At 46.6% G+C, this 24797-nt stretch overlaps 2 protein-coding genes across 3 annotated transcripts in view; one reads left to right on the top strand and one right to left on the bottom strand.

The window, feature by feature from the left end:
- Positions 1–4092, bottom strand: part of RNF121 (ring finger protein 121) — a 72737-nt gene extending 68645 nt beyond the window's left edge. The window contains exon 1 of the mRNA XM_037135682.2: positions 3995–4092. Within this exon, the coding sequence (XP_036991577.1) occupies positions 3995–4057 (63 nt within the window). The 5' untranslated portion in view covers positions 4058–4092. The remainder of the gene's footprint in view (positions 1–3994) is intronic.
- Positions 4093–4823: 731 nt separating this feature from the next.
- Positions 4824–24797, top strand: part of XNDC1N (XRCC1 N-terminal domain containing 1, N-terminal like) — a 34898-nt gene continuing 14924 nt past the window's right edge. Inside the window, exons 1-13 of one of the 2 annotated variants that reach the window (XM_053670878.1) lie at positions 4841–4923; positions 6925–7085; positions 8810–8951; positions 9725–9880; positions 10957–11135; positions 15302–15384; positions 15623–15795; positions 17749–17821; positions 18698–18825; positions 19614–19722; positions 20636–20681; positions 21702–22421; positions 24009–24221. In XM_053670878.1, coding sequence (XP_053526853.1) covers positions 7041–7085; positions 8810–8951; positions 9725–9880; positions 10957–11135; positions 15302–15384; positions 15623–15795; positions 17749–17821; positions 18698–18825; positions 19614–19722; positions 20636–20681; positions 21702–22421; positions 24009–24221 — 2067 coding nt within the window. In that variant the 5' untranslated portion in view covers positions 4841–4923; positions 6925–7040. Of the gene's footprint in view, positions 4924–6924; positions 7086–8809; positions 8952–9724; positions 9881–10956; positions 11136–15301; positions 15385–15622; positions 15796–17748; positions 17822–18697; positions 18826–19613; positions 20345–20635; positions 20682–21701; positions 22422–24008; positions 24222–24797 lie in introns of those variants that run through there. The other variant, XM_053670877.1, reaches the window with a different exon arrangement.

Raw genomic sequence — 24797 nt, 5'->3', positions numbered from 1 at the left:
TAAAAACCACCAATCACCAATCTGGTCCAACTTCCTCTTTTAGCAAGAATAAAACAGAGCCCAGGAGAGGTAAATTATGTGCTTGAGACAATTAAAACTTCAAGTTAGTTGTAGGCTAGAATAGTTGCTTTGAGCTTGAGCTGGAAATTACTCACTGATTTGCGTGATATCACATCATTTTGGCAGATGAACAAGCACTGAGAGTAGACACATCCAGAATTTGCAAGCACTGATTAGGCAAACAGGTTGGTCCTGAGTGGACGTTTAAGTGCTTTTCTACCTTAGGTTCCAAGCCAGCTCTCTCTGTGCCAAAATGATGCCTCTAATTTCTCTCAGGAGCTGGCCAGCTACCCCTTTTGGGAGGAACTCACTGTGTCCAAGAGTAGATCTGAATTGGCTCTGGGCCTCCTAGCAGGTACCCAGGCTATAGTTCAAGCACCCTGTGGTTAGTAAGTTGAGAGAAAGAACTGAGCTTAGCCAGTCATCACAACCTGTTCAATACCCAGCCTAAGCTGGCTAGACCCAACTCTCATCTTCCTAACTACCTCTGGGCTAATCGCTCCTCGTGACCAGGGGTTCAACAAAATCAAATTATCAGTAAATTGAAGGATCTGTACAGAAAAAACAATATTCCTTTTGTTAGCCTCCACTTTGAACCTGTGAGGAATGAACTGCTGCCTCATGTTTTGGAGATGGAACTTCTGTACATAAGGAAGGGGTAGTTTGCTTTAGTAAGATGAGTGTGAAGTTTAGGTCTTTAAACTGAGGGGAAACAAACACTTTGGAATGTATAAAAATGGGTTTAAATTTTAGCTATACCACTTAGTAGTTGCAAGACTGTTGGCATGTCTCAAATATTCTGAATCTAACTTCCCTGATCATAAATAGAGCTTACTAATTAATAACTTACCTCACAAATGAGAGATTAAAAATGCTCTTTCAAATCAGTCACTTACTAAATGTATTTTATCAATTTCACATATAATTGAAACCATACTTTTAAATTACTGACCTCCAGAGCACAGTAATAGAGAAAAAAATGGAATCAAGGGGCTCAGTGCCTCACGGGCTAAAGTTCAGTACAGCACTGGCAGACCTGGGTTGGAATCTGCACTTCCCTGCTCACTAACTGTGGAGTTCTAGGAAAGTCACTTAACCATTCTAGTCTCAGACCCCCTCACTTACTAAATGGGGTTTACATCATCTAACTGACAGAGCTACTGTTAGTAATAAATGAAATAATGAAAAGAAAAGGCTTTAATCAGGGGCTGGTTTATGGTAAGGATAAACAAGAGCCCTTTTTATTGGTAGCTCTTTTCCTAAGCCCTCTTTTCTATCCACCTCTCTGAAGCAGGAAAATCATTTAGCAAAGCCTAAATTACCTCAACTATTAGAGAAGTAATAACGAAAAACCCAAAAGAAGAGGAAAGTACAGTGGATGAACTGATCGCCACCATTCCAGTCTACTTGTCGCACTAATGGCATCTGATATTGAAAAACATAGGTACAACATTCTGAAGGACAAACCATAGCATGCACAATCTTTCCAAAGGAGTGACAAAGAATATCAAAGCATTTTTGCTAGGCTATCCATTACTCTTTTATAATCTGGGCTCCACAGTCCATCCAGTCCCTACCAAGCAGAAAGTGTTTCCGGAAGGCTATTCTGATCCACATGCAAATCCTTGCTTCTTCGTAACCCCGTCTCTATCATACAGACTTCACTAACTTCCCCTAGCTAATGGAAGTGCTTGTCTCTTGTGCTCCACTGAATTTGCTACACTCTTCCATTATGGATAGCAATTATCTCATATTGTAAAGGGGTATTTGCATGTCTCTTCACTATTCTGTAAGTTGGTAAAGATCCTGTCTTACTCACCTTTGATTTCCTTGTACATAACACACAGATACAAATTGAATGATGGGTTTCACATTTTCATGAGTTAAGGATGCTAAGAAACAGCTGGGAAGACATTAGCAGAAACTCACAAACTATGGTCTGCCAGACCAGACCCTTGTTTGCGGGGGAGTTTGTTGGGAGCTTGAAGGGATGACTGACTCTTTGTGCTTCTCAGAGTTACTTTCTTAAAAACACACAGGACAGAACCAGTCTATACAAAATTTCTAGACAGCAAATTATATTCTTTCTCAGCAACAGGTAACAGAAGTTCGTGAGATGAATGTCTGTGGTTACATGTAAACTTGAATCTTAGGCATGACACTACTAGATGCTCTTAAGTTCTAAAAACAATTAGGGGAAAAAATCTAAGAGGAAAAATCAAGTGTCTTCATCATAAACCCAATATATGTACCTAAAACCAGGCTCCCTCAAAGGAGATCACAAGACTAACAAACCATATACAATAACTTCAATACAGTATATACCTTTTTCAAGGCACTTTCAAATATATCTCTGAACTGCAGCCAACTGTAATCACAGAAATGTAAAGGCCTTGGAGGTCATTTTCACAACCACCTCACCAAACAAGTGGTATTCAAACACCTCTAGTTTCTAGTGATTGGGAGGTATGGTACTAAAATCTTTAAAAACCAGCCCCTGCTCTCATCACCCCCCCCATAGTTTCTCAGGCTCCTTTGCCCACCTTCATGATCACAATCAAGTAAACCAAATCCTCCAAGTCATCCTACAGCCAAACAACATCCTACAGTCTTTGCCTTGTATATCCACTACTAATCTCTTTCTCTGGGCCTCATCTTCAATTCTCCCCACCCACCCCACGACCCATGACAAGGCCAGGGCCTCTTAAGATTCTGATCCTGGAGACATTCCACAGGTTCCATTTCTGATAATCAGTTTCCTTCGTCCTGTTCCTCAGTACTGTTCACATGCTGTCATGTGTAAGACCACAAGCACTCCTCTGCATCTTTAGGCTCAGGATCTTTTCCCTTGCCTTTTTCACCTCTCTCCCTGCTTCTCCACAGTTTTTCATTCCCTTCAAACTCAGTATCTTCTTCCTTCTTGTGATTCCTTCAAGGACTACTGGTAATTGAACACACCAGTTGTTAAGTATATATCAGATAGATAGAGGGGACATACACCCTCAAGAAGCTCACCGTCAAAGAACTCATAGGTCTAGGAGAGAGAGTGCGCTCATTTACCCTTTAACACTCAGCTTCTCTGGAAAACCTTGCCGAGCCCAAATGGAATCCGTCCCTTCTTCTCAGTGCCACCATTACAGTATAGTTCTGATGCAATGATCTCGTGTGTCTCCCACTACTAGACTGTGAGCTCTGCAATGGGACAGGCCCCTTATGACCCTATCACTTAGCCCAGGACTAGGCACAAATGTGATACTTAATGCGTGTTGAATGAATGAATGGAAGAATTCTAGTACACAATTATTCATTCATCCACTCGTTCTTTCATTCGTTGACCCAAACTTTACTAAGCATACATTATGTACAATCTCCTAGACTGTAAGGATACCTAAAATAGCTCTTACGTAAAAATAACTCAAATGAAAAAAATACAATAAAAATATAAATGAGTCAATCATGAATAAACTACTAATTGGTTAATTTAAAAAACCTGAAAGCTATAACACTAGTAGATTAGCACTCTCCCCCGTCCGCATCCCCAACAGAAACCAATTAGTCTTTCCCCACAGTGAAAGCCCAACCTTCCCTCGCCAAAGTCCACGCCCCTCCAACTCAAGCTACCTTCTCAGCCCTTTAGTCCTACCCTAGGGCCCCCCACCAATAATCGCAAATTTTACACCACCAGCCCTCTAGCTTCTCTTCTAGCCTCCATCTCCACCCCTGAGATTACTGCAAGTGTTCTACCCACAAGACCACCTTCCAGTACCCGAGTTCAGGGTGCCTCAGATTTCCCTCTCCGCGCATCCGCCCACCAGTTGGCTCCTTCCCTCTCCGGACCCTGTCTCTCCTATGAAATTAACTACTTCTAGTGAATTACCTCCCCTCTCCTTCTTGCAGTTTCAGGCTGAGTCTCTCCTTGACTCTCAGCTCTTACCTCATCCAGCTCGTGTTTCCCGGGAATACCTTCTCCAACCTGCACCTCCACCACTACCGCCATGTTTCTAGTTCTCCCCCTCCCCCGTGTGCCCGAGAGCCAGCTGCTTCCGCCGCTCTAGGGCTCCTAGCCAATCGACCGCGTAAGCTCTCGCATAGGGGGCGGGGCATCAAGACAAGCTGAGACCTGACGGGGACTAAGAGACCATCTACCTGCTATTCATTTAAAGGTCAAGGAGGACAATTCTCGTGTACTTCCAAGATTCAGCGGGGGACGTTCTTGGAAAATGAGAAATTGGACTTGTATTATTTTGGGGGCAAATATTTCAACAATTCTCCTCTTTGGAGAACCAAAGAGAAGGATCCCATAAACAGCTTTCGCGATGCTTCCTCACTCTAGATATCAAAGAGCGAAGCTTGGAGGCCAAGAACTACATTTCCCAGAATGCATAGAGTCTGACCCGGAAGTTTCGGTTCCGCTCTCCCGAAGGGAGATTTGTATTGAATGAGAATATACATCTAACACGAGGTTGGGTTTCACTGGTCACAGCATACGTCATTTTGCCTCGGTGGGAGTAATTTTTTAGGAACAGAGACTTCTTGAAGCCCCAGGACGAATTTCCGGGCTTCTGGAAGCGGAAGAGTCGAGCTCTGGTCAGAAGGCGGAGTTCAGAGGCTTGAATTGGCGGGAGAATGGGTTTGTTCTCCACCATCTGAGGCCGCGGTGGCTTTTCGAGGTTCATTGTCCCCGGTAATGGGCGTTGGTACTGGCCAAAAAGGAGAAGGGGTGGCCAAAACAGCGGGTTCCGAGGAGCTGTGGAAGTGTCCGCGCGGCTTAGGCTCCAGATGTTGAAGAGCCTTGCAGGACCTCCAAGGCACCCAAACTATTTCTTCGGTTCTCACGTCTCCGGAGCCAGGTCGCACATCTCGGTACTCTTTCCTACCCCACATCCTAAGTCTTCAACTCGTACCTTTCTCCCCTTCTTATATACCTTATTCACTGTGCTGCACCCCAACTTATAGCTTAGTATTGTAGTTCATTTCTAACACCCTGTTATTTGTGCATCCGGACCCGACACCTCGAAAGCCCCTGCTCACGCTCCCTGGGCGTTCCTGCTGGGTCTATTCGGTGAACAGGGCTGGGGTGACCTGTGGGCTCACCAGGTCTAGAATGCCGGACAACTATTTGAGGGCCCTGAGAAAGTTACAGGGTAATATTTACACCATTTACAGCCGTCTCATTTACTTAAAATGGGTATTGTTTTTATTATGTGAAACTTAATAGAGTGTTATAAACACTGTATACCCATTACCCTAAATTGACTATTGTCATCGTGACCTATTTGTTTCCTCATTTTTTAAAAAGATAAAACATAAAAGTTGAACTTATCTGTCTTCTATTCTCAGATCCGTTACTCTTTCATCCCCTCCAGAAGCAAGTAGTATAATTAGCTGTTTTCTCTAAATGTATTTAAAAAAAGTGTGTATATACAAACTATAAGTATTGTATTAATTTTGTTTTTGTAAATGAAAATAAGTTCTATTTTCTGTGTATTATCTATAACTTATTCTCTCACATTACTATTTTTTGAGGTCTGTCCATGTTTATGTATATTTACATCTAAATATTCCTTTTAACTTAAATAATATTCAGTTGTATGATATATAGCGTTTCATTCATCCATTCCTCAACTGATGGACACTAGAATAGCATCCGTGATCAATGTTCTCTCTCACATTGATGTCTCCCCTCCATCTGCTTCCCTTCCTTCCCCTTTCTCTAAAAAAAAATAATAAAGTCTTTTTTTTAAAAGACCTATACCCAGAAAATTGTAATACAGAATTGAGAGGATGGAAGTATCAACCTGAGCTAGTTGAGCAGAGTGGAGATGACGTTTTAGCATCCAAGCTGCGCTCGATTTGAAAAGTGGTTAAGGGAAAAAACATTCTGAGCAGAGGCAATGGAATGAGCAAAATTTTGGAAGTGAGAAAAATATTTTTGGGTGGGAAGGAGGGAAGAAGACCATTATAGCCAAGGGTATATCAGGGTAGGGGCCAGGTGGGAACAAACCTGAGTAAAAAGGGCAGGATATAAATATTTGGAGAGAGATCCACATATATACACTCACACAACTTTAAAACACCTCTGGCCAAGGAATTGTTGAGCACAAAGCAAAAGGTCGCTGGTTCGATTCCAGGTCAGGACACATGCCTCTGGTATAGGTTCAGTCCCTGGCTGGGGTGCCTACGAGAGGCAACCAATCAATGTTTCTCTCTTGTATTGATGTTTCCCTCCCACTCTTTCTCCTCTCTAAAAGTAAATAAAATCTTTTAAAAAATGTTTAGCAAAAGACAAAAGTACACATACCCATATGAACTTTTAAGATTAAATAAATAAAACACTGATAGTCAAGTGAAACACGGTGGTAGGATAGGAGATGAAGCAGATGGAGAGATCTACACTGCACACGTCTGAGGGGCCGAGCTGAATTAATATTAAGTACCTACCATGTAGCAAGAGATTTGCATACGTCAGCAAAATTAGGAAGCTTCCTTTTATGGGAAGAAAAAAAAGAGGCTTGTATCATGTATTTACTCGAACGTTTGTTTCACATCTTGACTACGTGCCAGTCTCAGCTCTAAGGACGTAAAGATGAATGATTTCAGGCCCAATCTGTCCTCACTACATATAAACCGGACGTTAACAGATCAGTGTATCTTTTTGCTCTTGCTGTTCTGTTGCCCTGTGGTTGCATTCCAGCTGTTTCAGATCTGGCTCATCAGTTGGTGTAGATCTGGTGTCTGCCCCCATGCCCACCAAGCATGTCACGGTAGTCAGTAGCAGTCTGACTGCTGCAAACAACTGCTGTTGCCAGGGAAACAGCCATGGCTAGTTTCTTTTTCTTTTGTTCTCTTCTTCCGGGGTAATAGGATTTTGTCTCTTCTGGAAGCTGACGGTACCAAAACGTAGGCAGTGCCGAAGTGCTGACAGAAGAAATAGGAGAAAACATTCTCGCCTTGGACTTGGGACAGCTGCTGGGCCCACTATGGCTCCTGTGAAGATTAGCCACGTGGTGTCATTTTCCTCTCAGGTATACTAATTAGCAGGCATGTTCGAAAGGAATGAAAAAGAAATAGGAGACTTGGCTACGCTTTCAGGAAATTGCCAATTCTAATAGGAGAGACATTGTCCCTTCTCCAGGAGTCCAGAGTTGAAGGGTGAAACCCAGCTCTTGCCCTCAGTTGTTCCCAAAGCAAGGCAGGACACGCGAGAGAAGTATTCCCAGGAACGAAAGGTAAACGAGGACACAGCCTCAGATCCCACCCTTAGTTTGGAGGAAACCGACAAAGCTATAGGACCAAAGTCTGTACCGGGTTCCCGGAAGAGAAGGTTAGTCACTCTGTAATTGAAGGGAGACCAGGACACTCAAGGTCATCCCTGACCTGTGAGGATATCCCCACCATAGCAAAGGTGAGCTCAGCCTCCTCCCTAAAAGTCCACTTTCAGGAAAACCCCAATCGTCGAAATTAGAGTGGGATACCAGCACCCAGCACTGACCCGCTGTGGTGATTAAGGGCTGCGGTCATTTTCCTTTCCACGTACCCACTCTCCCTGCTCTTCCCCTCTGTTATCCTAGTCTTTCTCAAGGAGTGCTCTTGGCCTTTTGGGTCAGATAAGTCTGCATTTTATAGCAGTAGCATTTGCATGGTGGCATATTTAACGTCCATGGCCTCTACACCCTAATGACATAATGCTTCCTAGTCATTATGATAGTTAAAAACATGTCTGCACATTTCAGAAAGACCTTTAGAGCATCTTTAGGAACTACTGTATCAAGTCCTTTTCTAAGTTAAATAGAAGAAAAGTTACCTTTATCCTCCGTACCTACATGGTCAGCCTAAATGATTTTCTTCACAGTCTCGACCTTATAAAATGCTAGAGAACATTAGCTGTCTTCTAATATTGTGGTTTACAAACTACTCTGTGGGGACCCACTTTAGAAAGTTGAAGGGAGAAGAGAATGTATGTCTCTAGGCACCCCCAAACTCTGCTTTAGAAAGGGCTGTGCTTTTATTTGTTGTAAACACACACACACACACACACACACTTTAGTTTAAGACTAAAGTTTAAAACATTTTACTACTAAAACAAGAAACAAGACTGAAAGTCATGAGTCTAGTCCCCCCCCCTACTTATGGATAAAGAAATTTATATCCAGAGAGAGAACATAGTTTGCTCAAGGCCTTTTCACCAAAAATATCTTGACTTCGGATTAGAACTGAAAATTTCTATCTCAGTATCACTATTGTAGTCTTTGAATAAATCACATTATTTCTACCTATCACTTGTAAACTTAGAATAAAAATCTGTGCCCTTTTTATCTCACAGGGTTACTTTGAAGACAAATGTCTGCAATCACCTTATAAATGGTAAATAGCATAGTGTGGTGCTTAAGAAGTCTGGATTCAGAAACCTGGGAGTTCTGACTCCAGTTAGTTATTTGGCCTCGTGGCCTTGGATAAACTCCTGAACACAAGCTTCAGTTTATTGGTCTGTTAACTGTGAGGAATAATAGTAACCACCTAAAATTGCTTTGAGGATTAAATGAGGTACCGTGGTAAACGAGGGAGAGGTAAACGGTGTCTGTAAGTCCCTGGGTGTGTGACAGCTGCGTGCCTGTGGACTTCCATCGAGTGCCGTCCTATCGCGTCGAGATGCCTGGAAGGGTTTGAGAGTCTAGGGAGCCCGCATTCGTGGGCTTCCTTTGTTCCCTTGGTGCCTGATTAAGGTGCCTGGTTTTCTCCTCTGACGTAGGATCCCAAGTATCCTGTGGAGAACTTGCTGAACCCAGACAGCCAGAGGGGACCTTGGCTCAGCTGCCCTCAAGACAAGAGTGGGCAACTCAAAGTGGAGCTGCAGCTGGAGAGGGCAGTGCCCATTGGCTACATCGATGTAGGTGAGTGAGATCTCTGGGGCCTCGGGAGAACTCTGGAATAGCGTTCCCTTCCAAAGCTCCACCATAGTGTCTCAGTTCCGTCTGGCTGAGCAGCCTTCATGGAATGAGCCATAACTGGTGTGGAGGGGAGATGTGGCCCTTGCCCTCGGAGCAGGTGGGTGGTGTTGGCAAACTGTAAGGGTTCCATTCACATAGAATGGAATGAGAATGGCACTCCTTGAATTGTGCAGTGTACCCCCCTCCTTTGATCCGAGTGGTCTGGGTGAAGCCTTAGGACACTGACATAATTATAAATGCCAACAAACAATCAATAGACACTTCTCAGCGTCAAGAGGATGCTGGGGGTGACCTCTGCAGGGCAATCTGGGAAGGCTCCATGGATGTTCATGGGTTGAAAAGGTTGGCTTTAGAATTCTCGGGAGTATAGAGCTGACAAAGACCATTGGTCTCAGCTCTGACAGGGCAGAGAGGTGTCAGGACACCCTCCCTAGCAAGGATTTAAGAGAGGGAATTTCACACGGCCTGCGGGAGCCAGAGGACAGGGAAGCAGCGGGTCTCTAGTCAGGGGAAGGCTTCTGGCTGAGAGGAACACGGCGAACCTTTGCGTTATCACTTAGTGGGCTGAGGGCTTGTTTTGCATACGTACTGGCTCATTGTGTCGCTTGACCTTTCTGAGCTTCCAAGTAGCTCTATTCCCCGATTCCCTCGTGTACAGTCAGAGGAGCCCCTGTCATCCCATAACCCCTTTCCTTCTCTCAACCTCTCGTCCCCAGGTAACTGTGGCTGTGCTTTCCTGCAGATCGATGTGGGCCGTTCTTCCTGGCCCCTGGATAGACCTTTTGTCACCCTGCTCCCTGCAACCATGCTAATGTCTCTAGCCGATTCAAAGCAGGGGAAAAACCGCTCAGGGGTCCGCATGTTTAAAGATGGTAAGGAGGGCAAAAGCAGAATTGGGAGAGAAATTGAAGGAGGGCGGGAGGGAGGGAGATTGTGAGGAAAAGAGCTGCGGTACGATAAGGGCCGTAAGAGCTGGCAGTTGTGTGCTGTGGGAGGGAGACTGCAGGGGCTGGCGGTATCTCTTGGGGAGCTTGGTAGCTAGTGAGCGGACAGCTACGTGGTATGTTTGTGAGTGAGTTCTCCGTGCTGAGAATGCATGGTACCTAGGGATATTTATGAGCTGATTTATATTAACCCTCAACGTGATTCCATGAAGCCTGATGGAGAACCCGCATTCGTGACTAGTGTTTTTTGTCTGTATAAATATATGTGTGAATATATGTAATTGTCAGTGTGAGATGAATGTGTATATAAGTGATGGAAGACTATATGATGGTTATAGTTACATAGCATATAGTGTTTCCTGAGCTCTGTTCTATGCAAAGCTCTGTGTTCATTAGGCACTGCAGCAGAAACATAAGACCTGATTCCTGGCCTCTGGGGATTTAGGATTTGTCTGCGTTTAAATTGGAGGTGTTTGTAATGTCAGGGAAGAGTGATGAGAGAGGGGCATATGAAGTGGAGGAGCTGAGGTCCTACTGGACAGTGCTGGGGTTGAAGGAGAGAAGGGTTTGTGGTACTGGTGTGTGATGCTGTGAGTGAGTGGATAGGGCATGTAGTGCTGTGAGAGAGGCCAAGGGCTCATGGTCCAGGAAAGGTGGATGCAGCTCAGCTAATCCACTGGGCAAGCGGTTACCCCAGACCCCAGCACTGCAGAGGCCTCCTGCTAAAATGAGACATTGGTAAGGCCACAGAAGAAGTGTAGAATGAGGATGTGCTCACACTGGGAGAGGTGATGATGTGTGAAAGGGCCCTGACTGGCCTGCTTGGCACTGCCAAACCCCGAGCAGCAAGGCCAGAGGGGTACTGATGACCCCCATTATTCCTTTCATTGCAGTTTACTCTGTATAGTCACTGCCTTTTCTTGCCCCTGCTCATTATTGACCTTGTCGTCCTTTCTCCCTCCCGTTCATACGTTTCCTCTCCTTCTCATTTGCTTTCCCTTGAGATGATTTCCTGGCTCCCGCCTCAGGTGAGTCCTGGGATAGACTTCGCCTGATTTGTTCCCAGCCTTTCACACGTCATGAGTCCTTTGGCCTGGCCTTCCTGCGTGTGTGCTCCTCTCTGGACTCCTCAGATGACCCTGCGGTGGATCCGTCAGCCCCTGTGAGCTCTGTGCCAAGCCAGGTATGCACGATGGTGGAGCAGGGACTTAATATGTTCCCACCCTTGTCAGCTTCTGGTTAGGATGGTGGTGCTTGATTGAGTTACAGATACAAATCAGCACACATACATTCAAATACAAACATAAATGGGTGCATTACCCTTACTTACAGGTAACAATGAACTCTCCCTTTAACACGTGAAAGATCCAAGTGAGCGAACCTCCATCAGCGTAGTGCACACAGAGCTGTTGGCCGTTTGTCCTTTAGTCATAGTGAACTTCTTTGGGGGTTCAAATTTAATCTCATACTTTATTTCTAGGTTATTGGGGACTCCAGCTTTCATCAGACTTTTCCTTCTAGCACCTGGAACTCCCAGGACTCCCTCACAGTCCCTCCGTCACTGTTCCCTGACTCACTACCTAGCCAAGCCAGTTGTATTCTTAGATATGTGCTCTGCAATTTCATATGTTCTCCTGCTTTCTCTCCTCGCACAGTGCACCAGGTACTCCTCAAAGGAGATGTATACGTGTCTGGCCATGTATTAAGTATCTATGTAGTCAGTTTACCTCCTCTTTTCTCAGCCAGTTTCCTAGTTTTTCTTTTTTTCTTCCTAAGCCTATTCTGACTCCTGCTTTCTTTATACTGATGTTTCTATTTATCTTTCCAAGCCAGTACCCTCCACCATGATTCACTCACAAATATAAAGATACAAGGTTTGTCCAGAAGGTATCCAGCCATGTAATATGAAAAATAGACATTTACTGAGGAAGATAGAAGATGCATGAAACATTATACACAGGGCAGTGATGCCTCAGTCCCTTTCAAGTAGGCACCTTGGGACCTCAGTCGGTCCTCCCAATCACCATCAGCTGTCCCATTGTATTTTTCTGAATCTCATCAATGGTGTGAAATCTCTTCCTTTTCAAAGGTGATATTTTAGTTTTGGGAAAAGCCAGAAGTCATAGGGCGCCAAATCTGGGCTGTAGTGGGGCTGAGTCACCTGGGTGATTTGATGTTTCACCAAAATTTCTGCACAAGATGTTACGCATGAGCAGATGCGTTGTTGTGATGAAGCTGCCAATCACCAGTTGCCATAGCTGCAGCTTCTGAATCATCCAAATAGTTTCCATGGAGGAATGTTCAAGCTTAAAGCAAAATTTGATGCAGACTCGTTGCTCTATTCACTCAGTCTTTTGGAATGCAACAGCCACACAGTACACATGCTCACTCAATGGTGTCTACTGCCCCCACTAAATAGTACAATGAAGTTATTGTTCACACATGCACATTCCAGTCCACTTTCCTTAGCTCCCAGGTTACACAGATGTTGCTCAAACCCTTTTCATTATATTAATAATGGCTGGACTTTTTCTGGACAGACCTCGTATAATCACACAAAGCTTGAGTCATAGAGTTTCAGAGATGGAAAAACACTTGGAGAGCATCCAGCCCCAACCACCTCATTCTACATGCCATTTGGGGGAACTTACGTATTCAAATTCACACAGCAAGTCAGATCAAAGTAGAGATCAGAAATCAGGTCTCCTGTCATTACTCCACAGTACTTCTATACACACTGTACATTTTTAGAAGTTTCAAACATCAGCATAACCAAAAGAATTTCAGTTCCCAGGAGTGAGCTTCATTCCTCTTGAGGCTACTGAGAAAAAGAAGAGACAACATTGGGAAGAAAAAGTGGAGTTAGAGCAGACAAAGGAGGAGTGGATGCCTGTAGTACAGCCTCGGGAGAGGCCCAGAGAGCTGAGATAAGTGAAGCTTGGTCTGAGATTTACCCTTCCACTGAGGCAAGAGCTAAGTAATGCAAAAGCACCAGTGGAAGCAGCCCAGTGTCTCCACCAGGTCCCAGTATCACAGGGCTGGGAGCTGGCATGAATGGAGCTAGAGCTCTGTAGCCCTGACTGTACAATAGATGGAAGCTCTGTGAGATTAGGAACCTGTTTGTCTTCTTCTGTGATACATTCCTGGCAGCTGGAACAAAGTAGGCTTTGAGTAAACGTGTTCATTATATAAATGACCTTTGGAGAAGAATTGTAGATAAGGCCACTATAAAATTTATCATCCAAACTGAGACACTTTGAGAGCAAAAAAGAATGCTATTAATAACTATATTGGGCCCTGACTGGTATAACTCAGTGGGTTGGGCATTGTTCTGCAAACTGAAAAGTCGCTGGTTTGATTCCTGTTTGGGGCACGTGCCTGGGTGCAGGCCAGGGCCTGGGTTGGGGGTGTGCAAGAAGCAGTCAATCGATGCTTCTCTCGCATGTGGACATTTCTCTTCCTCCCATCCCCTCTCTCTAAAAAATAAACACATAAAAATTTTAATAATAATAATTACTATTATTATTACTATTATTATTATTATACTGAGACAACAGACATAATAAGCATGACCGTCCCAGGCAAACCAGGACATACCATCACCCTAATCATAGGATAAATAAGGACTTTGTAGAGTCTTTTCCATTTTGACCATCTAAATTACTCTGTACCTTTAAGATCTTGGTGGGATCAAGGAAGAAGCGAGTCAGGAACTCCAGGGCCATAGTGCTAGAAGGACATTGAACATCAACAGCAGAATGAAACATACTGCAGGTATCTCAGTGAAACCACATGGAAAGGAGATCCTGAAACATTTCTGTAAGAGAGGATTGATACATGGAAACGAATTGATGGCACTTAGTTTTATAATTTAAGGTGTCTAAAATGCCATAGGCTTTTTAAAAAAAAGTCTCATTCTAATGGTAAGTTATAGTGAAAGCGAAACATGAGGGCTTTTAATCTTGTGAAACAGGATCTTTTGTGATCACCAATTTTCCAGTGAGGAAACAAGCCAGAGAAGTTCAGTGGGATGCCCCAGGTCACACTGCTGAATAAGCCTTGGCCACCTGGCTCTGCTTCGCCTGTGCAGGGCAGTTCATCTTCTAACGATTCATCGTATTTAGAGTAATCTCTACAGAGACAGCTAATTACCCTTCATAGTAGTGTTCACTCTAAAATTTATGAGACAGAGTAAAGAAAAAATAAAAGCTGGTTAACCAAATACTTCAAAATTAATGCTGGGTCCATGGTGAGATTGTAATGGCACTTAGAAAATATTAAACAGTGAATGTGAATAAAAATATTATTTCTCAAACTTGCAGAACAAGGCTAAAGTGATACTTTGTAGGAAAGACATTTACCTTTAAAGGAATCTGTGATGAGAGAATCAGAGCTGAAAATTAAAGAAAAAATTATTTTTTTAATATAAGGAAATTTAGAAAAATAAAGAAATAACCACAGATGAGTTGACACAGATAAATTGAATTTTGGCAAAGAATTAAGAAATTGTAGCATTCCACATAAGTAAAATCTATGTAGAAATGATCTACTGTGTGGTTTTTATACACAGACATTTCTGGAATTTGAACTAGAGAGGTTTATACACGCCTGTGGTAGACACAGTGGCCGATGCTAGAAAGAGGCATGTGTCATCTAATACACATGCTTGTACGCGCATCTCTATAGATGGCTAATTGGTAGGTGTTTAGTTGCAGGTAAATAAAATAGTTCACAAAATAAATTATAATGGAAATTAAGCAATATTTAGAAGAGAAAAGTGATAAAAATGTCCCCAAATAGTTCAAAATAGAACTACTTTTAAATATAAAGAAATATATGTGTATAATTTGTTTCTTTCACATAGGTATATAGAGATGAGTGATTTGAATTTTGTACCTACCTAAATCAATTTTATATATGTATAAATTTAATATGTATTATACACTATATATTATTATAATTTATATTTAATTTAATGTATAAATATTAAATAGACATGATTAATATTTATATATATATATGCACGCACACACACTTTGAAAAGTTTGCACATGATATCAGTCTCATAGACTCTTTCCCAATAGCATGTATTCTTTTTTCCCAGGTGTTTCAGGATTATGACAAAACCCTTACCACTGGGGAACAAAGCATACAGAATCACCAAAATTCACATCTTAGAGCTGGAACAGAGTGTGCACACACAAGCAAAGTTGCCCTGTACAAGATTTTGCAGATGCCTTCACTCACTAAGCTGAAGTCCTTAGGTTTGAGACTATACGTGGCACTAGGTGGCAGCGTCCCCTGGTGGTGAATGTCTGTGCTTCATATTTCTCCATTTTTTTTTTTCAGGGTTCCAGTGCTTCAGAGTCTGATCCCAGCCCCTGGATGGCTAATCCTTCCATCCGGAGGACTTTCTTCCCAGAGCCCCAAACGTACGTAGCTGCCAGAGTGGAGGTCTTCCAGCCACTTAACAATTCTTCCTCCTGGAAAAGTAAACCAAGTCACTCATAGGCGTGCAAACCCTACCTGGGTTTCCCCAATTAATCACATACTCTCAGCCTATATCTGTTTATCAAACTGGCTTTCTTGGTTAAATGCCACTAACTTGGGTGAGCAAAATGGAGTCTCTTGTTTGGAATGAAACCAAGCATTCTCTCTGTTTCCCTGTAGGAGCACCAAGGAAATTTCAGAGCTTCGGAGTATCCTACAGCAGCTGCAGCCAGGGACTTTGGGGCGCTCAGCTCGCATGGTACTTTCAGCTGCCCACAGGGCACCTCCAGCCAGTGGGGCAAGCCCAAAACACGGCCCTGCAGAACCAGGTCCCAGTCGACCAGACAGTGCAGGTGAGGCCCCATGACCTACCTTTGGCTCCTTGCTCTCCATAGCACCCCCGCCTTGTGTCCACCACTGCGCTACAGGGATAGCTCACAAATGGGATTTCATGTGGCAGGAAAGAATTGTTGTGTCTTGTTACCAGAAGAGAAATTAAATATGGTGTAGTGACTGAAAGAGCACTGGCCGAGGAATCAGGAATCCGTATTTCTTTGGGCCTCGATTCCCTCATCTTAAAAGTAAAGGAATTAAACCAATTAGTATGTATGCCTTTTACACTGTTAATGCTCTGTGATCACCTCAGACAGACATTTAAGTCAGGGTGCTAGTGTATGGAGCTTATTGGAGAAATAAAGTAGGGGGAATACTGTGCTTATATCACAGAGGAAGAAAAGATTAAACATTTTGAAGCTCCTATCTTGCACCAGACATTGGTAGGCACTTTTACTAACTTTATCTATTGATATTCACAGAAGTAGACAGTGTTGTACTCATTTTAGAAAGAAGCCGAGATTCAGGGAGGTAGAGTACTCTGAGTCACACAGCTCGGGGTTGCAGAGCCCTTGTTCTTCTTACTGTTGGACCATAGATAGTAAGAGCGAGAAGAGAAGGAGAGTTCTCACTGAAAAACCTTGGTTTCACTCATGGCTTCACTGAAAGGAAAAGGTTTATCATTTCAAGAACTGAACAGATCCGTGAAATAATACATCATTCCATTGCAGAAACAAGTATATTGTTTCATTGGTTACCTTTTGTTGCATAACAAATCACTTGAAAATTTTAGTGGTGCAAAACAATATGTATTATCTCACACTGTCTCAAGGTTAGGAATCTAGATGTGGCTTCACTGGGTCTTCCGGCTCTGAATGTGTCACGAGGCTGTGGTATCGCTTCCCCTGGAAGGACCTGCTCCCTCGCTCACCCACGTGCTTGTGGGTAGGATTCAGCTCCACCTGGGCTGTTGGACTAAGGCTTCCCTCATCTCCTGCACCGAGAGAGCCTGTCCACAGGGCATCTCAGTGTGGCAGCTTCCCTTGCCAGAGTGAACAAGCTGGAGGGCAAGAGAGAGTGCTAGCAAGAAAGAAGCCCACCTCGTAACCTGATCACAGAAGTGACCTCTCATCAGTTTGGCCAAATTCTGTTCATTAGAAATAAGTTACTGGGTCCTGTCCACACACTATAGGAGGCAGGAATCCATGGGAGTCATTTCAGAATCTGCCTACCACATAAGGGAAGGATGTAGTTTATTTCAAGAGATGGAGAATGGGAAGGAAACGAAACTTTCTTAGGCAGAGCACTGGAGCTGTGACAGCACTTTGAAACATATTAAATGCTATACAAAGTATTTCATAAGTTTTGGATAAATAGGTGGATGTTGCTGAGTTTTTTTATTACTCACTTGCCCATCTCTGTGCAAGGCTCTGTGCCAGGTGCCAGGGATACCACAGTAAATAAAACACAGTATCCAACCCTGGTGGAGAGGCGCATGTCAGTGTCACACAAGAATCTAAAACCTAAAACTAGAAAGTGCTTCAAAGGCAAAGCAGGATAGGGTGACCAGATTTGGGTTAGAGAACCCAGGAAAACTTTCTCACAGGAATTAGCATTTTCTCTAAGACTTACAGACTGAGAATTAACCAGGGAAAGAGGATAGAGAGAATATTCTTTTTTTTTTTAAAGATTTTATTTATTTTATTTTTAGAGAGAAGGAAGGGAGGGAGAAAGAGAGGGAGAGAAACATCAGTGTATGGTTGCCTCTCATGTGGCCCCCACTGGGGACCTGGCCCACAACCCAGGCATGTGCCCTGACTGGGGATCAAACCGCAACCCTTTGGTTCACAGCCCGAGCTCAATCCACTGAGCTACACCAGCCAGGGCTAGAAAGAATATTCTTAAAAGAAGGAACATCACATGTGAAGGCCTTTTGGTCAGTGAGCTAGACTGAATGAGCATTTCTCACACAGAGCCCAGACCAGAGGAGCAGAACTCAGAAAATGAGGCGGGCAAGATGAAGAGACAGAAAGTGCAAGCCCGCAGGTAAGTAGGTTCACCTGAAAGATGCAAGTCACCTCCTAAACCTTCCTGCCCTCTTGACCGTCTTCTTCCTCACTCCTGTTGCAGTTCCGCCAGGGGGCGCCCTTACATTGGGGGTTTGATCTTGCAGTCTGGACCTGGAGGATAGAAGAGAAAAAAATGTCTTTGTCCACATGGTGTCAGGCGTGGGGCCGGGCAAGGAGGTAGCTCTGTAGTGAACCAGAATTTGAAGCTGAGTACACTGTACTTCTTGGACTTCTTTACAATTTAAATCTTTTTCTGCTTCATTGGACACTGTAAAAGAAAAAGATAACCCACGGAACATGTGAGAAAATAATTTCCATATCATACATTCAATAAGGGACTTGTATCTAGAATATCTAGGAACCCTTACAACTCAACAATAAAAGAACCTAGTTTTTTAAATGGACAAAGGATCTCAATAGATTTTTCTCCAAAAAAGATGTCCTGAGTGTACGCAGGGCCTGTGGGGGTAAAAGAGTGGGGAGTGACTACTGATGGCTTCAGAGTTTCTTTTGGGGGTGATAAAAATGTGAAATTAGGTCATTAAACAACCTTGTGAATATCCTTAAGACCACTGAGCAGTGTACTTTAAAAGGATGAATTTTATGGAATGTGCATTGTATCTCAGTAAAAAATAACAATAAACTTAAAGACGGTAATAGAAGCTATGTTTTCAGGTGTTCAAAGGTTAAATGATCTCCCTAAAGTCAGATACATCAAGTGAGAAGACCAGGACTCCCAACTCGGGGCTTCTGGCTCCATATCAACTAACCACTTTTTTCACCCTAATTTAAGGTTCCTTCGGCCCTTATGGCTTCTTGCTAATAGCTGGTCTTTAACTGTCCTTTCTCACAGGCCTTTAGCCTACTCGAGCTCTCAACCAAACAGGAGGGGGAGAGCAAATGTGGGGCAGAGAGAACACCACCGACCCCAGGCCCCGACCAGCAGAGTCCAGGATAATGGAGAGTGTCCCATTTGTGCAGGTAAGCTGCTTGGGTGCAGGGACTTGTTGCAGGGCTGTGGAATAGGAGACCCGGGAATGCTGCCAGGAAATATTTGAACTTGGACTCCTACCCTCTGTCTGCTGTGCAGTTACAGGCAAGTCTATATTGAGTGCCTGCTCATGTTGTGTTGGCCAAGCTGAGGAAGGGACAGGGGCCACGTCCTCAAGGGAAACACGAAACAAAACAGTATAAAACACTATCAGATTTTTCTCTCACTCCAATTGTTTATGCAGGATTGCTCACTAGGAGGCAATAGAATACTTAAAGAGACCTTTAAAAATAAAGTACTGGAAAAAAGACAAAAACACTATCAAAGAGGGCCTAGAATTTCCTTCATAAGTTTTTTCCTCTGTGTCCAAAATCAACTTACTCTCTGATTCTCTGTTCAAATGTTACTTGTTTACCAAGTCTCTAATCTTCTCAGGTAATTTCTCCCAACTGAGCTCCTGGACCGTTCTCAGATTCTCTTGGGCTTAGCACTTCTCACCTTCTGCTCTGTGTCACTGTTACTTGTGGCCGTAGCTTATCTTTACCCCTGACTCTGCGGTCCCCTAAGGACAGGCCTGGCTTTAAGTGCCTCAGCTCCCAGCACAGAGTCAGGCACATAGTAAACACTTGAGGAGTATTTCGAGGATTCATGACTGAATAGTGTCTCTATGGAAAGTCTTTAATGTCAACAAAAACAGCCGCATTTTGACAGGCTGCTTGGAGTGGCAACCTGCCTGGGAGTAGGCCCAATTTTGCTTACCTCTTTCTCTCCCCCTTAGGCTCCTTCAGCATTGGGACTCTTCCCCAGCACGCTGCCACTTGTGGAGAGACCTCCCCACCTCAGCCAGCCTCTCCCTCCCCATCAGCACCCGCTTCACCGTCTGTACTGTGGGTGTCCTCAGAGAGCTCGTCACCTGTGTCCTGGGTCCAGTGCCCTATCTGCCAGTTGCATTTCTCAGCAGGAGAAGTAGAAGAACATGCCAGCATGTGTGGGGAGGTCCCTGAGCCATGAGCCTCGAGGACCTGTGGTTTGAGCCCCTTGGTGTCTATGACTAAAACTGGGGAGTGGATCTCTTGTCAGTAAAGAGGGGCTGATGCAGCCGAGCGCCTTCTCTGCCTCCCTCCACTCACTCCCTCAGGACTCTGCCTGACGGCACCTCTGGGCCCGGCCTGCTCCCCACTCCCAGTTGTCAAGGCTTCTGTCACCATGGCGCCTTACTTCCCCAAGGACAGCTTCATCCTTTCCCCTTTGGAACTTCTGGTGTAGAACTGGTGATCCCTCTCGGGCTCTGGAACACAGTCCAGATGTCCTCCCCTAGCGAATGGTGTGCATCCTTGTGCCCATTCTCCTGAATGGGAAACTGAGGCCCTGTGAAAAGACTCGCTGCCTGATAAATGAGATCCTGGACGACTAGGAAGGTGATTTTTGAGCACGAGACTGACCTCCAGCATCCTATGAACTTAACTCTCTGTATGTTTTGTGGATTCTCTTTCTAGATATAATTAAATAACCATGTTGCTTTGTGACTTGAAGCAAGTTATTTATTTTGGGCCCAGAGTTAACCCTCAGTAACAGGTAAACCCCCCTGTCCTGCTCACAGAGCTGCCACAGGGATCAGATGGGTTAATGGCTGAGGAATAGTTCTAGGCTTGGCTGGGAACCTTGGGCAAATCCACATCCCCACCTGTACAGCGAGGCAGTTCGACCAGAGGGTCGGTCTCTGAGGCCTGCTGCAACTACGGCTTTCTACGTGCTCTTGCCACCTTTTTGAGCAACTGTGTCCTGTCTGCCCCTTCCCAGAAAGTTTTGTTGTGTAGCACTAACATCATTTCCCCTGGTCTCCAGGGCACAGGGCTGAGAGGGAGCAGCTGGTCCTGGCGAGGGGGCAGGGCTGGGTGGAGTTTTAAATGAATAGGAAGGAGGCAGCTGGACACAGTCAGGGGAGCAGACAGAACAGGAGTTCTGTCCTTCAGCCCCTGCTAGCATAGGCAGGTGCAGCCATGGACCCTCTCACGGTAAGGACCTCTGCTCCCCTACCTTCCCCATCCTGGCCCCACTTTTGGCCATGATGAAAACAGATGGACCAAGGGGGGTGGCAGGTGGACCCCTCTTAGCTGTGGTGCAGGTGGTGGACATCACCATGTGGGAGGGAGAGGAGCCCTTGAGAAGAGAAAGAGAAGAGCAGTGGGGCCCAAAAGAGAAGAGCAGTGGGGATGAGCTGGGCCTGGTAGAAAAGAGGGACAGGCAGCACTGGTGGGGGGTCGGGGGGAGACACCGCCCCACGCTAGAGGGGCCAAAGCCAGGGTGGGGCAGGGGAAAGATTGGAGGAGGCCGGGTGTGTCCGGGTCCTACAGTGATGCCCAGACAGAGCTGAGGAGCTTGGGGAAGGCCCCGTCCAAAGACCCTCCTATGTGGGTGTCTGGACCTGTCCTTCAGAGGTTCTGGGACTTCCAGAGGGATGAGCAGCTGGGAGATGAAGTCAGCAAGATGGGAGCTGGGTTCTGCTCAGGTGCTGTGCTCCGTGTGTGGGGTCCGGCTCCCGGTGCAGCCCTGTCCAGCCGCTTCGACCTCGCCTTTCTCACTGTACCCACATTTGGCCCCACGGTTTGTGGGTTCCTGTGAGGGTGGCAGTCATGCTGAGGAAGCGGCCCCCAGTCAGACCCGGTCCTGGCACTTTCCCAACCTGAGCACCCACATGATAAAATGGTGACTAAGACAATTTCTGTTAGCAGGTGTTTGGGACAGGGAAGACTATAATGGTGGCTGGGTGTAGCAGGGTATAGGCTTGAAGGTGGGAGGGTGAGGGGGGGCCCCAAAACAAAGGGGGTTGGAAACCTGGAGCCCCACCCTCTACTCCTTCGCCCAGCCACAACCCAACTGGACGGAGATGGTGAACAAAAGACTGAAGTTCCCGCCCCCACTCCTGGGCGCCATCCAGGACGGGCAGCTGGGCCTCGTGCAGCAGCTACTGGAATCGGGGGTGGAGGCCCCAGGCGGCGGGCCGGGTGGACCCCTGCGGAATGTGGAGGAGGCTGAGGACCGCTCCTGGAGGGAAGCTCTCAACCTGGCCATCCGCCTGGGCCACGAGGCCATCGCTGACGTGCTGTTGGCCAATATCAAGTTCGACTTCCGGCAGGTCCATGAGGCACTGCTAGTGGCCGTGGACACAAACCAGCCAGCGGTAGTGCGTCGTCTGCTGGCCCGGCTGGAGCGGGAGAAGGGCCGCAAAGTGGACACCAGGTCTTTCTCCCTGGCTTTCTTTGACTCATCAATCGATGGCTCCCGCTTTGCACCTGGTGTTACTCCACTCACCCTGGCCTGCCAGAAGGACCTGTACGAGGTAGCACAGCTGCTCATGGACCAGGGCCACACCATCGCCCGGCCCCACCCCGTGTCCTGTGCCTGCCTCGAGTGCAGCAATGCCCGCCGCTATGACCTGCTGAAGTTCTCCCTGTCCCGCATCAACACCTACCGCGGCATTGCCAGCAGGGCCCACCTCTCACTGGCCAGCGAGGACGCCATGCTGGCTGCCTTCCAGCTCAGCCAGGAGCTCAGGCGCCTGGCACGCAAGGAACCCGAGTTTAAGGTTGACTTCTTATACTTGCCCCTGGGTGCCTGGGTGTGATTGGGCCCGTGGTGGGTATTCTGGGAAGTGGGAAACAACTGAAAAACGACGAGGCCTTGCTGTTATCGGGAAACTTCCATTTAGATGGGCAGACGCAGAATCCCACCTCGAAGGGGATTCATTCTAATGGCAGAGAGCCATCACTTTAGGCACACCTTACCTTATGGGGGTAGCACGACCCCCACCCATGGGTGCCCTGGTCTGTCTGAGGGAGGAGAGAGAACACAGACAAACCAAAGTGAGTGGACAGACAAATGTTCAGTAAAACCTGTCATCTCTGAATAGCTCCCGTGTGTCCCACCCAGAGCGTGGTGTGTTGGGGCCTCAAATTTGCGATCACAAGCAGGGAGAGGGCAGAGGGAGGCAGACCAGGCGCTCCTGGGATGCTCAGCTTCATTCAGTGCCCGAGCGGATGGTTCCTCAAGAACGTCAATGCCCAGAAAAGAGAGGTCAGGAAGCTATAGCTCTTGTGTTCGTGGCAGACTCCTTGGAAGAAGCAGAATTGATCCTGGCTATGCAAGTGGGCAGTTTAATACAAGTGAAGAGTAGAGGCGCAGGCTCAGTAAGGCTCTCGGGTAGCAGAAGTGGACACAGTCGTGTGTGCAGGGCCTGAGCAGGACGGTGCTTGAGGGGGGCCTATAGCAGGGGGCCTATGGTTGGTCAGGGGCCTTGAGCACTGCCCGTCCAGTTGCATCCATCATTCGTCCACCTACATCCCCTCTGTGCCAGGGAGAATTGGTCCCCATGGTCAAGCAGGGGAAACAGACAAGGATATTAAAATGAGGCCTAAGGCAGGATGTGACCTGTGCCAGGAGCGCTGGCTGCTGCTTCACCGGGGTAGTGGGAGGAGGGGCAGGAGGGTGATAAGGGAGCTGGAAAGGGCAGCCCTCTGCTACTCCTCTCCCAAGGGCTTCCCTCCTGTCTCACAGCAGCCCGTGGAAGGAAGCAACAGGAATTATCATCCCCCCTTCCAGGCAAGGGAGCTGAGGCCTGGAAAGGGGAGGAAACTTACCCTACGTGACCCTGCCCAAGGGACAGTGCTGGGACTCAGGCCTGGCCTCCTGAGATCCTAGGCTGCATTCTCTGTGGGGTGAGGGCCCCAAGTGAAAGCAAGGACAGGGTGGGTCAAGCGGAGGCAAGATCTGCCTCACTCATGTCTGCCTCTCACACAAGGTAGGTGCTCAGGAAAGTTAAGTAAATGAACACGAGAAAGGCCTGAGTATAGGAGTAGAAGTGTGACAGGAAATAGGAATTAAAAAGCGGACGTACAGGGATGGGCAAAGGTGGCAGGAGGATTTGGGTTGGAATGACTTAGCGATGAAACAGAGGCAGCACGAGATGCGCTGACATAGGAGGTACCTCGTCACAGCAAGGAGGGGAGATGAAGTAGCAGAAAGGAGTGGATGACCCAGGGTGACACCGGATGTGGGGAATGGTGGCCCGAGGGTGGGACAGAGGTGGCCGGGGTTCACTGTTGGGTGGGTGGGGGGCTGACGATGGGGCTGGGTCCACGTGGTATCAGGCACACACGGACCTGCTTCCCTACAGCCCGAGTACATTGCCCTGGAGTCACTGAGCCAGGACTACGGCTTTGAACTGCTGGGCATGTGCCGGAACCAGAGCGAGGTCACCGTGGTGCTCAACGACCTGGATGAAGACACCGAGGCTGAGCTCGAGGCCGAGGGCCTGGCCCAGGCCTTTGAGGAAGGCATCCCCAACCTGGCGAGGCTGCGACTGGCCGTCAACTACAACCAGAAGCGGGTCAGCTGGGCCCTACTGACCACCAGCCCCCACACCCTGCCTGGCCTTGATCCCTTGCCCTGCGACCTCTAGGTATCCCCTCTCCAACCCTGAAGGAGACCTTTCCCCTTCTCTCAGGACCCTCTCAGACTTGATTCTGAGCACTAGACCCCTGATCCTATGGGTCTCTCACCCCCCTTCCTACCTTCAGTCTAAGCCCCTAACCTCTCTCCAGCCCTTGGAAGTCCCGTCGCCCACCAGGACCCCGCCTGCCCTCCAGACGTCTGCGTCTTACACTTGGCTTGGCCTCTGGCCTGCTGAGTAATTTGGTCTGTATTGTTCTGTTGTTGGTATCTTGTTCTATTCAGAAAATAGACTAGTTCTCTCAGGACATAGATATCAACGGATTCCATAATTAGACGCCCTCTCTCGTCAGAGGCCCTCCCCCCAAGCTAAAGGCAGGCTCCCTTCCCAGCCTCCCCCGACTCCGTACTCCTCCCTCCCTCTCACACGCCCTCCAATATCCTGGCCCACCAGGAACTTCACCGAGAACTCTCCTTCATAATGGCCCCCTGAGATACCAACCCCCACCTCCCC

Source organism: Artibeus jamaicensis, unplaced genomic scaffold (assembly GCF_021234435.1).
Source record: "Artibeus jamaicensis isolate MK-2021 breed Jamaican fruit bat unplaced genomic scaffold, CSHL_Jam_final contig_64, whole genome shotgun sequence".
In the NCBI taxonomy this organism is placed as follows: domain Eukaryota; kingdom Metazoa; phylum Chordata; class Mammalia; order Chiroptera; family Phyllostomidae; genus Artibeus; species Artibeus jamaicensis.
This window is presented reverse-complemented; position numbering and strand designations above follow the sequence as displayed.